Source organism: Benincasa hispida, chromosome 11 (genome assembly GCF_009727055.1).
Source record: "Benincasa hispida cultivar B227 chromosome 11, ASM972705v1, whole genome shotgun sequence".
In the NCBI taxonomy this organism is placed as follows: Eukaryota; Viridiplantae; Streptophyta; class Magnoliopsida; order Cucurbitales; family Cucurbitaceae; genus Benincasa; species Benincasa hispida.
Genome location: NC_052359.1, coordinates 30,940,465 through 30,955,461, shown reverse-complemented (window position 1 = coordinate 30,955,461; position 14,997 = coordinate 30,940,465). Strand labels below are relative to the sequence as shown.

General features: G+C 31.7%; 4 protein-coding genes across 7 annotated transcripts; 1 reads left to right on the top strand and 3 right to left on the bottom strand.

The window, feature by feature from the left end:
* The first annotated feature begins 117 nt into the window (after positions 1 to 117).
* LOC120089737 (beta carbonic anhydrase 5, chloroplastic) lies at positions 118 to 3,920 on the top strand. 4 transcript variants are annotated; one of them, XM_039047112.1, is made up of 10 exons: positions 118 to 220; positions 539 to 656; positions 742 to 809; positions 1,981 to 2,109; positions 2,181 to 2,229; positions 2,353 to 2,466; positions 2,801 to 2,854; positions 2,971 to 3,050; positions 3,135 to 3,240; positions 3,502 to 3,920. In XM_039047112.1, the coding sequence occupies exons 2-10, from the start codon at positions 552 to 554 to the stop codon at positions 3,703 to 3,705; spliced, it is 909 nt and encodes a 302-aa protein (XP_038903040.1). In that variant the 5' UTR covers positions 118 to 220; positions 539 to 551; the 3' UTR covers positions 3,706 to 3,920. The 4 variants fall into 4 exon arrangements, with proteins under 4 accessions (XP_038903040.1, XP_038903043.1, XP_038903042.1 ...); XM_039047114.1 differs by lacking the exon at positions 118 to 220 and adding an exon at positions 284 to 538 and having other exon boundaries at positions 627 to 656; XM_039047113.1 differs by lacking the exon at positions 118 to 220 and adding an exon at positions 284 to 538 and having other exon boundaries at positions 624 to 656.
* A 1,220-nt stretch (positions 3,921 to 5,140) lies between these two features.
* Positions 5,141 to 5,527, bottom strand: LOC120090661 (protein PELPK1-like). Its single transcript, XM_039048378.1, has one exon. It carries the CDS (start codon positions 5,525 to 5,527, stop codon positions 5,141 to 5,143), a length of 387 nt encoding a protein of 128 aa, XP_038904306.1.
* Positions 5,528 to 9,474: 3,947 nt separating this feature from the next.
* LOC120090659 (RNA-binding protein 12-like) lies at positions 9,475 to 9,870 on the bottom strand. The gene has a single exon (XM_039048376.1). The coding sequence runs from the start codon at positions 9,868 to 9,870 to the stop codon at positions 9,475 to 9,477; it is 396 nt and encodes a 131-aa protein (XP_038904304.1).
* A 2,582-nt stretch (positions 9,871 to 12,452) lies between these two features.
* Positions 12,453 to 12,809, bottom strand: LOC120090658 (protein PELPK1-like). The gene has a single exon (XM_039048375.1). The coding sequence runs from the start codon at positions 12,807 to 12,809 to the stop codon at positions 12,453 to 12,455; it is 357 nt and encodes a 118-aa protein (XP_038904303.1).
* Between the last annotated feature and the right edge of the window lie 2,188 nt (positions 12,810 to 14,997).

Genomic DNA, 14,997 nt, shown 5'->3' with positions numbered 1-14,997 from the left:
TTTTATTGAGTTCAATTGACTCATTGACCTAACTGTAAAGTTGGAGCCTTTATTTTATATTAAATAAAATTGCCCTAAATTGTAACATCATTATGATCAAACACATTGAATAATCCCCTTTACAAAATCTTCAAATTAATATTAAAATTGTCCATTACCACTGTTGATATTCCAATTTCCAAATTTGTAGTTCTCGTTCGTGATTTGTTGTTATAAAGAGGTAAGAACCAAAACAGAATCTGAAACTTCAATTACTGGTTAATAAAACCAAGCAACTTTGATTATTATCATCGACAGTCAACAGAGCTGAAGAAAAAAAAAATGAAAAATTCCAATCTTTTTTTATTTTGCTCTCTTTTTAATATTCTGAGCTTCGAGTTCTCCGTCTTTCTTGGAGAAGAAGAACAAATGGCCATGGTTTTGCCAACTAACTCACCCACTTCTTTTAAAAAGGGAATTCTTCCTTTATGCGAATGTTCCAGATCCCATCTTCTTCTTTAATTGAGGGCTCTGTGAAAAACCCCTTTTGATTTTACAGGTAGATCTCTGCCATGGAAATTGCTCTTTCTGGTTCTTCAGTTTCACAGTCTCTATTTTCCTCTTCTTCTTCCTTTTCTTTTCAGCAGCGGCAGAGGAGCTTCTTCAAGACCCCAGATGTAGTTTCTTTTTGCTTCTTTTTGTTATGTAAATCTTCCATTCTTGTAATGGTGGTTCTTGATTTTTTGGGTTTCATTGTTGCAGATCTTTGAGTTTAAGCTGAAAACAAGAAAAATGGAGCATACCCATTTGAAATTGTCGACCACTGTCAAGTGAGTTTGCTTATTTGTTGGGTTTTGCTGCTGATTTCAATTGTAATTGGTTATCTGATTTGCATTGTTTTCTTCAGTGATTTAGGCCCCTTATGATGACAATTTGGTTTTTTTGAAAGTTGTGCTTGTTTTCTCGTAATTCATTACAATGGTTTGCATCTTTTCCCAAGGAACATTAGAATTTATAGCTGAAATTCCTAAAACATAAACAAGTTTTTAGAAACTATTGTTTTTTATGACTTGGATTTTGAGATCGCTCTTTAAAAGTAGATAATAAAACAAAGAAATTCTCAGGTAGAAGTAGTGTTTACAAGTTTAATTTTCATAAAATAAAAAAACTAAATGGTTATCAAACTAGACTTCAACTGTTGCCTTGCTATTTTGCTCCTGCTAGTTACTAGTGATTGTTTTCTTGCAATTCTGGCTGAAATTAACATGAGGAAAGTTTGCTTGCATCATGGATCAATTTGAGCATTTACCTCTTAAACTATGAAATCTTTCCAATTAAGTTTTGTATTATAAATCAGTTGGTGGCACTTTTGGAACTGCACATTGACTTTGACATTTGAAACCAAGGTGCTAGTCAGGCAGTTTATGGATGAACTATTGAAGGAAATGAAGTTTGTAATGATGAGATAATTCCTTTATACATGCTATTGTCTGTGTTCTCTTCTATCTATTGTAATGTATTTTCTGGATATTCATCAAGTAATAATGGATTTGAAAACATATAAATGCCCAATTACTCATGATTTTCAGTGCACTACTATTTTAAGAACAACATTCATCATAGTTTCAACCCTTGCTTCTTATCTTCAAGCTCATGTGTTTATTCATCCTTTATCTGTTGAGTAATAAATGCCATGGATGTCGGAAAATCTATTGGCTGTCAGTTTAAAGTTTTCGAATTTATGTTTTTTAGCGGTACTTTCCTCTGTGGCTAAGAAGCTAAACTTTCATTGAGAAGAATGAAAGAAGTATTTTTGGTGGTTCGAAAAGAGATCTTTGACAATTTCATGATTTAAACCAAAATGATTATGCAACTTTCCAGATTGATGCAGAGAGAAGCATACCCTCCCCCTATGTTACTATCACCAACTAAATCTTGTATGGAGAGTGATTGATTTTTGCTTGAGCGATGGATCTTAATTCCTTTTTTCGACACGTGCAGCTGCTGCTCTGGACTGACTCAGGAAGTTGAAAGTAACAAAATGAATGTTGTGATAGAAACCAAAAAAAGGCAGGACGTATTTGAGGAAATCAAACATCGATTTCTAAGCTTTAAAAGGAATACATATATGTAAGCAGCAGACTACTCTTCTTTTGGTGTTACTAAACTTTGAAAGAAAATAATTTTCTTCCATTTGTCAGGAAAAATTTAGAACATTTTCAGCGTCTTTCTGATGCTCAATCTCCAAAGGTGAGTATTCATCTTCCAATTTCATTGTATTCATTGTGGCTACATGATATACATTGATGACTCTTTGAAATGGATTGCTCTTTGCTCGAGAGACGATCATGTCAACTGACATTTTGAAGACAGTTTTTGGTGATTTCTTGTGCAGATTCTAGAGTTTGTCCCTCAAACGTTCTGGGTTTCCAACCTGGAGAAGCATTTCTTGTTCGAAATATAGCAAACTTGGTTATACCTTTTGAGGCATGTAGCTTTTGAGTTTGAATTGCATCAATTCATATTGTTGTTTGTGGCTGTTTGTTGGGTTACTTAGTTGGAAAGAAAGAAAGAAACTTTTTATGACTAGTTGAGGATATTCCGTGGGGTGAATTTTCTTTTTAAAAAATCATTTTTGAAACGAAGAAATCAAAGGAAAATTTTGTTATAAACAAATTTAGTGTTTGGATTGGAATATATAGTGGTTATCTAGCATTCATAGATTTTCATGTATTGTTAGCTTAGCTTATGAGATGAAAGTTTTCAGATTTTGATATCTTGTTTATCTACTAACCTTTTTTGCTCATTTTATCTTTGACAGAACGGACCGACAGAAACACAAGCTGCACTGCAGTTTTCTGTTAACACACTCGAAGTGAGTTGTCTTTCAAAATATTATATTCGGTGTTTGTTGATTAACCTGACATTGTTATAGTGTAGGAAACAACCAATCATGTCTTAAAGTGTGAAAATGTGGTTTATCCATTTCAGGTTGAAAACATTTTTGTCATTGGCCATAGCTGTTGTGGGGGCATTCGTGCACTTATGAGTATGAAAGATGAAAAACCGAGGTTCGCTCAAGATAATGTCGATTATTTATTTTGAAAATGCTATATGTGATTCTTGAAAAGTAAACTTTTTGGAACTGCATGCAGCTGTTTTATCACAAATTGGGTTATCAATGGGAAGAATGCAAAAATAAGGACAAAGGCTTCTGCTTCCACCCTTAACTTTGACCAGCAATGCAAACACTGTGAGAAGGTTGTCTCTCTTTTTACAAAATTCTTAAAAATTGTTAGAACTATCAGAAATGGTGAAAGAATGGAGACCAGTAGCCATTTTTTTTTAACTTTTCGTTGTCCGTCCGTCTGTCATCTTGAGCATGTTCAACATTCATCCTCTGTTTCTTGCACATGTTATTGTAAGAAGTGGCCGAAACTCGAGAGTACATTTCGATCGCATTCCAAATGCTGCTGTGAATATGATTCAAATTATAAGATTCTTCTTGTTCGTCTTTGGCAGGAATCGCTCAACAATTCGTTGCTGAACTTGCTGACATACCCTTGGATTGAAGAAAAGGTGAAGAAAGGAAGTCTCTCCATTCATGGTGGCTACTACGACTTTGTCGATTGTACATTCGAGAAATGGACACTGGATTACGAAGCAAGCAGCTTTAAAGAGGAAACTCGTAGACTGGCTGTAAAAAATCGAGAATTTTGGTCCTAGCTTTTCTGAAAGTATGCTTTTATCTTTCCTTTATAATGTTTCTTACGATTCTGTTTCCACGTATGCCTTTGAAGTCTTGTGATAAATAGATATGAAAGAATAATTAGCCCATGTTAAGATTGAGTTTGGGAATGTGGACTGCTTCTTTTGTGCTTGTATACAACTTCCATTTTGTACGTCATTGCCCATAATACTATCTCGATCGTAAACTAAAACTATGAGGATGCTGAAAAACTCTGTATTTCTTTTTATGTTTCTCACTTTAACTTTGGCCATTTGCAAAGCAAAGCTAAATCAAGGCTTTGTGTGTATAGTTGTGAAGAATGTTTTTTTGCTTTGGCAAAATGGATTAAACTATTTGAAATCCTTAAGACTCAAAAGGAGGGACACCTTTTAACCTTTTATCCTTTTACAAATTCAAAGGGAATAGTTAGGTACCCAAACAAACCAAAAAAAAAAAAAAAAAAAAACAAGAAAAGATATATGTTAGGTACCCAAACAAAAAAAACAAGAAAATACTAAATATAACTATATTGCACTATACTGCAACACCAGTAAAGAAATTATACCATAGCCTTTCGAGATACTCTCTCACAAAGTCCTAAAATGAAAACTCTCATCAAAATGATACACATCCCTTTGAAGTGCCCAACTCCTTTTCTTTATAACCAAAACTTCACTAGTTAATTATCCATAATACCCGTAATAATATTACCCATATACCCTTAATTGGTACTCTCACAATATGGTTTTAAAGGTGCTCTATTTGGGTCGACTAGTCATTTTATGGATGGAAATTAACGACCAGTTATGACCTTTCATATAAGATTCTTATTGAAGGTGGAAAGTTGAAAAGAAAGATGGTGGTTAGATGATTTGATCTTCACTGTTCACATATTCTCATATTGTTGAAAGAATAAAACTTGTTAGCAGCCTAAGTTTGTCTTCTTCTTATTATTATTAATCTTATGTAATTGACAAATAAAGAAAGCAAAGAGGCATAAACAGTAGAGAAATCAATATAGATATTTATGTGGTTCACTAACCGTTTGTTAGCTATACGTCCACAGGTAGAGGGAGAGATCAAAATTTTATTAGAGAGTAAATATTGGAGTATAGATTTAGAGGCACCAATAGAGTTATAGAGTTTATATAATGTATTTCTTTAAGCCTGAGGGTCAAAATCCTAAGTAACATAAACAACGTATAAGAGAGTAGTGTTTTTTTTTTTTTAAAAAAAAAAAAAAATTGAGTCCAACATATTTTTCTTATAGGGAAAAGCCAAAGAAGCCAAGTAGGAAGATAGTATACATGTGTGTATACATATATGAAACAATGCAATACAAACTGAAACGACAACACACTCAGAAACCATCACCAATGAAGTACATGAAAACAATCAAACACTTGCGAAAACAACTATTGTAGACCAAACTCAAGGAGAAGAAGTTGCAGGTGGAGGAGGGAAGAATGGGAGCGACGACGGAAGTGTAGTCGGGATTGACGGGAGGGATGGCAAGTTCGGAAGTGAAGCTGTCGAGAGAGGAGGCAACGCTACTTTGGTGGGGATGCTTGTGGGGAAGCTTGGAAGTGGAGGAAGTGTAAGCTTAGGGAGCGAAGGTTGTGGTAAGTTTGGGATGGATGGAATACTCGGACCGGTCATAGGGTTCGGCAAGGCTGGCAATGGTAGCGATGGCATTGGCGGCAGAGGTGGAAAATTTGGAATTGTCTGCAGAAGATGTCGAGTAGTTCGAGCAGCATCGACGCTTGAAAATGTCAAAGCAACCATGACGGCAAGGATGAAGTAGTTGAAAGAAGCCATATATGTGAAGGAAATTATGACGGTTTGAGTGATTTAGGATTTTGGATAGTGAAGCGAAGAGGTAGTTCTGGTTTATATATAGATTGAGAACTTGGTGTTTTGTGGCCAATTAGGTTGGTGAATCTGACCACCAATTTTCATGTTGTCAACTCACAACCATAATGAACTACAAATTAGATAACCAAATAGAGATTCAAATCACAAGAGTTCCACTCATAATCAGACAAATGGCATATTATGCTTACATCGAAGCAGGTGACCAAACAAGCAAGGAAAAACTTCACTTCTAACTCTTTGCTAAAAAAAATAAATAAATAAAATATGCCAACACAGCCAGCCACGTCACCAAAGGCAAATCTACTCAGCAACTCCGTCAGCAATGAAAGACTTCATAATTACAGTCTTACCGTTTACCAGAAGAATAGTTTAGTTACAACAAGGACCAATCAGGTCACAACAAATGTATAACCTTTCTATTCCTACATTCCTAAATTAGGGATTCTATTTTGTATAAATACATCAACTATGTATATTGAAAATGAGAAGAAAAATAGAAAGGAAAGGTTGGCGCACTATTATCGTCCACCAAAGTCCTCTTTAATACTATCGTCTACCTTTTGATATTATCGTCTACCTTTTGACATTATTGTCTACCTCTTTTGATAATATCGTCTACCTCGTTGACATTATCGTCTACCTCTTTAATATTATCTTCTACCGTTCCTTCGTATACCTCTTCAAAAGACAACAAGCGCTTCGACTTCCCGCGTGAGTCTGTCGTCCCCTTCAACTTCCGTTTTTAACTAAATAAGTATCCATTTATTTTTATTTTTTGTGTTTACTAAACTATTTTCAAATCAAAGTAAAACTACGGTGCATTATGGTTCATTAATTCACATAACAGATGCAGAGCTAGGAAAAAAAAAAATTTGGACCCTAAATTTTGAAGTTTGTTCAAATTTAATTTTTGTACTTTTAATAAACCTTAAACTTAGTCTCCGACGGTTTGATTATTGTTGATTTTCTTAAAAAAATTGTACTCTATTAGCAATTTTACTATAAAGTTTGAAAACATATTCACATATTGTATTTGCTTGCATAAAAATTATTATTATCATTGAATCAATTTTGGTAAAATTTAACTTTGAAGAACTAAATTTAAGATTTATTAAAAGAATACAGACTAAAATTGGATAATTGAAAATATATGGACTAAAATTGAATGAATTTCGAAGTATGAGTACCAAAATGATATTTTAACAAAAAAAAAATGTAGGATTTAAAAATTAGGATAATTATTGATTTCAAAACTTTAAGGTTTGTGTCAACTAAGTACTTGAACTTTGAAAGTCGAACTTTAATTTATGTCTCTACAGTTTAATTTTTTTTTTTGATAAGTTCCTAAACTTTTAAACTTTTGATTTTCTGTTTAACAAGTAATTGAGATTTTAATTTTATGTCTAATAGATCACTAACATATATTTAAAATTTACTAACCTATTCAACACAAATTTGAAAGTTTAATATCCTATTAAATACAAAATTAAATTTTATATTCACTAGATTCGCTAAATTAAAAAAGGCAAAATATACTTTTAATCCTATAAGGTTTGGAGTTAGTGTTTATTTGATCCCTGAAGTTTCAAAAGCTACGGTTTATTCCCTAAGGTTTGGAAAATAGTTCTAAATGGTCCATCAATCAATTTGACCGTTAATTGACTAACGAGAAAAATGACATGACATGCTGAAGGTGGGTAGTTTTTATTTAAATTTATATTATATTTTAGATTACATGACATATTCTTTTAATTTTTTCTATTACTTGCTCTCTCCCTCTCTTCATCTTCTTCTCCAACCTTTTCCTTCTATGTTTCTCCAATGGAATCATTCTCTTCCCTTCCCCTTTCCCTTCCTTCCATTATCAACCAAAAATTGAAGAGCATAAAATATATTTTTAAAAGGTCAAAGGATCTATTTCCTATCATTAATTGTTGCACACTTCATTTTTGTAAATTGGGAATGGAAGTTTTCTTTAATCAACTCCTTGAATTCTTCATCTTCTCCCAAATTCTAAATTAATACACACCAAAATCCTTCTAATTCTTCTCATCATTGAGAATCAATTGCTTGAAATAACCAAAAATCGTTCGTCGCAATGGAGAAAATGAGAAAAGAAAAGAGCACGAAGGGGACAGTAACTTTTTAAATCTGTCATTTCAACATGTCATATCATTTTTGAGGAACCATTTAGGATCATTTTTAAAACCTAAGACTAAAATGTATCTTTTGAAACTTCAGGATCAAATAGATACTAACTCAAACTTTAAGAACCAAAATTGTATTTTGCCCTTTAAAAAATAATATGTGACAGATTTCTTCGATATAAAATTGAAAGTTTAATAACCTGCTTGATATTTTTAGAATTCAAAAAACTTGGAGTTTAACTTTACAAATTATTAAGATACTATTTGATAAACCATTGTTTTTTGGTTTTTGAAAATTAAGTTTTTATAAACAACGCTACTTCTACGTACAAGTTTTTGTTATCTATTTTATATTTATGTACTTAAAAATCAAGACAAATTTTAAGATATTTATGTGCCGATGACCCATACCCAACCTCCAAAATAATTAATGACCCACCAAAAAAACAAATGAAAACAAACCTCTTACTTACATTAAATCACACTATCGCGTTTTATGGAGATCGATGGCCATGTTAGCGTCATAGTATCATATACTTTTTTAATCAAAATAGATCACTCAAATTTCATCCTCTTCTTCATTTTCAATTCTCCTCAATATCTTCTTAACTATTTCGCCACACAAATATTAAAAAAAACACAACTTAAAACGTGACACAATCAAATTGTGCCACATGGTTGCGGCCAACATGTACTTAAATTTTACTCTATCAAAAGAGAAAAAAAAAAAAAAAAAGAAAGAAAGAAAGAAGAAGAAAGAAAAGAAAAAAGAATCTCAAAATGTAATTTCTATTAGGTTTTTTTTCCTTTCTTTTTACTAAGATCAAAAAGGATTATCATTCTTGAAAAATATAGCATCATTCTTATTATTGGCGGATCCAGAAATTTTGTTAACAGGAGCTTTATATAATTTAGTAAAAAAAAATGTAATAAATGGGTATAAACCTGGATCTAGAGGCGGCTAGAAGACAAATCCAAGTTTACCACTAGGCTAGCTAATGATTTTGATATTATGTGAGTTATATATATATATATATATATATATATAAAGAGCATAAAGTTGAGGGGCGGTTCGAGCTCCCGGATCCATACTAAATCCGCCCTTGATCCTTATCTTGTACTCCAGACAAAAGACCAAATTATAGATATGGATGTGGAAGACGAGTTCATGTCCATTGTTGTATTTGGCCAAACTAATTAACTAAGTTGGACCACACTATTGATTGATGGTTTAACATTGTTTTAAAACAGTTGATTTTCCGTTCAAACTCCTGTAATGCAACTTTCTCTCAATTCCACTCACCTTTTTGAGTTTTTGACAAATTTTTAATTCCACAAGTATATAATTATATTTTACTGTAACAACTCAATCTTTCAACCTTTCAAATTGATTGATGATATCTAACCGATTTTAGAATTCTATTTTTCATACAAAAGTAAAAGTAAAAGTAATGTAGAAAAGGATAGAGTTTCACCAATTTCATTTGATTTTGAGCTCATCAATGTGTTTTGTGATCTCTCTTACTATTTAAAAAAAAAAAAAAAAAATTAGAAAGATAAATCCGTATATCATATCATTCAAAAAGTACACAAGAACCCAATACATGATTAAACTGAAACTCACAATATTACATAAATAACATAAAAGATAGGATGATATCAAAACAGTAGATAAAATTAAACACAATCATACACTCTCAACAATAAATAAGAGAAGAACAAAGGGACTAGCTAGGACTCTCATCAAGGTGAAGAGGTGGTGGCCGGGGGCGGAGTGAGGAAAGGGATAGACGGGAAAGTCGTTGGAATGGAAGGTAAAGTCGGAAGTGAAGTTGTCGGGAGCGGAGGCAGTGTCACTCCGGTGACCGGGATGTTTCCGGGGAAACTTGGAAGTGGAGGTAATTTAGGGAGAGAAGAAGGCAATGTTGGTTGTGGGAGATTTGGAATAGAGGGCATTCCCGGTCCCGTCGGCAAAGGTGGTAGAGGCGGTAGTGCAGTCGGTTTAGGCAATGACGGAAACCCTGGCATGTTCGGCGGAGCGGTTTGCAAGAGATGACGAGCAGCTCGGCCGGTGTCGATGGTTGAAAACACCAAAATAGCCATGAAAGCTATGATCATCAAGTACTTGGAAGAGGCCATTGTTTTGATTCTGTGATGGTGTGAGTTGAATTTTGAAGGCTTGTTTTTGAGATTTGGGATGGTGCAAACTAAGGGGATGACATTTGATTTATATAGCCTTCAATGTTCAGAAATAAAAGAGTTTGGTGAGTTTGGCCACCATTTTTTTTCTCTGTTGTTGGGAAAAATATTATCATATTATTAACATATCAGCTTACCAAACAAAGACTTCAAATTAAAATTTCGGTCTCAATATAATTGAAGGATTTTCATGACATTTTTTTCATAGAGGGGAAGGTAATTTAATTTGTTGGTGAGCTACCGGTTAGGAAAATAATTTTAATTTTTATATAAAATGAAAATTTTATAATTGTAGGAAAGAAAAATATAATATTGGGTTGATGTAAGTATAATGTCAAACGAATTGGTAAATTGTATAGAATATATCATTACGAATAAATTTTTAAAATTAAATATATCATCGTTAATGTAAGTTTTCATATGATGTACTTGTTGGGAATGACCAAAAGCTATATTGTCTCATGGCCATGGCAAGTTTACATGTGATGGAATTTTTTTTTTTTTTAAATATAAAAAAATGAACTAAAATATTTATAAAATATGATAAAATTTTAGAACTATCAATGATATCAACGTCTATCATTGATAATTAGAAAAAATTGTTATATCTTGTAAATAATTCACTTGTGATTATAAAATTAAAGTATGCCAATTCTACTCGTCTAAGGGGCATTTGAATAGTAAAGAAGATATCTTTTGCTAAACAGCAGTAGTATTAGGCCATGTGATAAAAATATGCTATATATGAATTATGGTAGCTTGCTTTGGAAAGATTAAGAGAAGTTGGACGCATCATTATTATTTTTAGTTCGATAATACGGCGGATGGAGAATTTAAACTTGTGATCTCTTGGTCAATAATTCATACTTTATACAAGTTAAATTAAGGAAGACATATCATTTGGAGCTACTTAATAAATAATGAGGAGATTAGTCCATCCATATTAAATTAATAAATTGCTATTATGTTAAATCCTTAAACTATAGATAAAGATGTTGATGTATAGAGATATGTAATGATCTTGTAGGTTTAACTTATACAAGTATTCCTGAATTAATTTAGGTAACGATTTAGTTATACTCCGTCTTTAAAAAAAATTATTGTATTCTGAAATTTCAAAATTTTTATTTTTATATACCTTCTAACTTTAAAATAGTTGGTTACACTTTTGACACATTTGCGATTTAAACTCATTACAATTAATTTATTAATAAAATTTCATTACGATTACATTAATGATTTGGTAAACGTGGCCTTCATAGAGAAAAAAATGCAAACAAAATAAATCAAAGACAATGAAAACAAGGAGCCATTGTATCTCCATATAGTTTGAGGTTTAATTTTCATTTTTCTCTATGTTTTCAATTATCTTGTATTCTATTTGTTTTAAAAGCGCCCAAATGCAAATTGATACAGTTGTGTTGTGTATAAATTATTAAAGTAAGATGTATAGTAGTATTTGTGTAACAATAATGGTTTATATAGATACTTCTTTGCTTTTTAATTTTTTTCTATTAATATACTACTTTTTTCTTGAAAAATTTTCACAGATAGAAAAAATGTCAAACTATTTATAAAAATAGCAGGAAAAACACTAATAGACATTGATAGATTTCTATCAATGTCAATTAGTGATAGACTTCTACCAATTTCTATCATTGATAGACACTGATAGACTTCAATCAGCTTCTATCAAATAAAATTAAAATTTTGCTATTTTGTATAAATAATTTTCCTTATTTTTCTATTATTAAAAAAATCCCTTTTTCCTTACTAATTTTCAATGGTATTTTTGTTTATTCATTTTAGGATATTAAATTTACATTAACATGTTCACATTTTTATATTTTCATGAGTTCAATGTTGAAACGAGAAGTGAATCAATATTTCTATTATATCATGAAAAAATTCATGAAAAAAAAGTAACTAAATATCATTAGCCTGAATATAATATAAATTAATAAATATTTTAACTTGTTTAAAAAAGTGTAAATTTTTTTCTCACATAATTTTTAAAAAAAAATTCTAATTTTTAAAATTTCTTTTAAGAAAAATCCCTCGATATCAACATTCTATCAATATTTCTATCAATAATTTTGTAAAATTGAGACCTCGACATTTCCATCGACATCGACATTTTAAAATTTAATTCTCACATAATTATTATATGACAGTATAAAATGAAATAGAAATATTACGAGCAATGACACGTTGCGTGGGGAATATAAATTACTTAATGAAATTTATGTAAATAAGTTGAGATCTTGATGGCAGAGAGAGAGATGCTGAATCGAAATTAAAAAAAACAAAATTAAGAACAATCTATTATATACGTAGTACAAGCTAGGGTTCATCAAATGGAACAATATGATAACCCAATATATGGAGGAATAAACTTCAATCTTACAAAAGATATGAATATTGAAAAAACACACAATTAATTATGACCTTACAGCGTAACACCACCTTTAAACTAAACAACAACGACAATTAGGGCTGGAAATTAAATAAGCAAACCAAGCTTATGGGGAAGAAGAAGTTGCAGGAGGAGGAGATAAAAATGGGATGGAAGGAAATGAAGTTGGAATGGTAGGGATTGACGGGAAGTTCGGAAGTGCCATTGTCGGGAGCGGTGGCAGCGCTAGCCCGCTCGGAAGCGGAGGGAGATTAACTTTAGGCAAGGTGGGTTGTGGTAAATTTGGAAGAGTAGTAGGGTTTGGCAAGGTCGGCAACGGCGGTATCCCGGTTGGAATCACCGGAAGGTTTGGCACCAAGGGCGGAGCCGTTTGCAAAAGATGGCGGGCAGCTTGGCCGAGGTCGATGCTCGAAAGAGCCAAAGTAGCCATGAAGGCAATGATCAAGAACTTGGAAGAACCCATTTTCTTTCCTTTGAGAAGATGATTTTGAAGCTTTTATTGTGTTAAGATGGTGTGATATATTGAAAGGCATTATGATTTGTTTATATATAGGTTGGGGAGTTGCTTTAGGGAAATTTGGTTGATGAAGGTTGGCGGCCATTGATATGATCTTCAAAACAAACCTTAGTTTAATTACTTTCTTAAAGAATTAGTTCAACAACTAAATGACAAGATGCCATGGACTTGGAAATTAGATCACCAAAGTAAAGATTATGTTTTGAAAGGAAAATATTAGTGTTTGGTTTGTTTTCATGAAAAATGGAACAAGTTAGGTTTGTTGGATATCATTTGATTTTTGAAAATTAATTAGCTTAATAACACTACTTTAATTTATTGTATTCTTTACTTTGTTATCTACTTTTGAGAGTATTACTCTAAAAACTAAACCAAAGTTTTGAAAATTAAAAATATAGTGGTTTAAGATCCCATTTGGTAGTTAATTATTTAAGCCCCATTTGATAACCATTTTATTTTTTAAAATTAAGTCTATGGACACTACTTCCACGTCCAAATTTCTTCTTTTGTTTTTCTACTTTAAAACCACTAGAAGAAATTCGGACTATAATGTCTGTTGCCTTTAATGTCTGTTTTAAACCGACATTAAAGGGCTTCAATAACACAGCCTTCAATGTTGGTGGCAACGACATTGAAGGTCTTCAGTGAAATTTAGCCTGTGTTTTTTTTTTTTTAAATTCTTAACCAACATTGAAACCCAAGTTTGTCCCTTTTTTAAAAAAAAATTTCGTTGCCAAATCCATTTTTTTGGTCAATAAGTTAAAAACGACGTTATATGTCTCGTGTTGGGTTAGGAAATGTCCGTCATTGTTTTATATTAAAAAGTATAAAAAAAAATTGCATGGCAAGCCCATCAATATTTGTCTTCCACCTATGAATTTATCCACAAATAAGAATCAATATTTCCAATCTATTACATATACTCGTCAATATTTGTCTTCCACCTATGAATTTATCCACCAAAATTTGCAAAACAATACCAGAACTAGACTTTCATAGAATACAACTTACACCAAAGCCATCATTTCTCTCATTCACAAATATCAATTAGTACTAATTCCATGAATACTTAACACCGAATATCCCATGAACACAAAAAATATATTATACATAAATCTTCCCAATAATAAACAAATCGTGTCTTCCACCTATGAATTTATCCACAAACAAGAATCACAATACCAGAACCAGACTTTCATAGAATACTTACACCAAGCCATCATTTCTCTCATTCACAAAATATCAATGGAGTACTAATTCCATTCAAAAAGATCATGGTTAGATAAATTTACATTCATTCTAAGCTAGCATTTACATTCTATTGAGACAAAAAACAAGAATTACATCCTTACACAAATTGGCCAATTAAACTTCCCATTGGGTTCGAATTACGTCGATCTCTTCTTGCATATATGTATCTTTTGTATTGAACTACAAAAAGGAAAAAAAAAAAAAGATAAATTCAACTTAAGTTTACGTTCATTTATTAAATTAAAGTTAGTACTATATAAAAAATAAAGATAATTTACGTATGAGGCTAGTAATGGGAGTAGTAGGATTATGCACTATTTCGTGTATATACTTTTGCACATAGTACCGATATCCTACAAAATCTAATTGACGAGGGCACTGCATATAAAGAAGTTGAAAACAATTGTTAAATTATTATAAAGAAGTCGAATGAACATAAATTGTTAAAAAATGAATGCAAATTTACCTTTACAGGTTTCCATTTTGGAGAAGACCGATGGTGTTGGAGATCGTGCTTGGATTACCATGTTTTCAATCCACTAAATAGTTTAAAAACATTATTTAAACACAAATACTTCAATTAAGAGCTAAGAAAGTTCAATTACACTTACATATTTATAAGTCCATGAAAATCATCTTGAACCTTACTTCGAAGAGAGTCCAAAACATAAACACAATTTTCTTGTAGATTGATTACAATCAATATCCAATGATAACTATAATAAGCAACAATTTTGAAATATTAGTACGTGTATAATGGAAATTAAAAATAACTTAAGAACTTGTATCTACTTACCTTATGTTATATGGAATGAAGACTAATTGGTCTAAATTAGCCAATTCTAGTTGATTGGCTAAATTTCTAGATCGTCGGATATCTTGA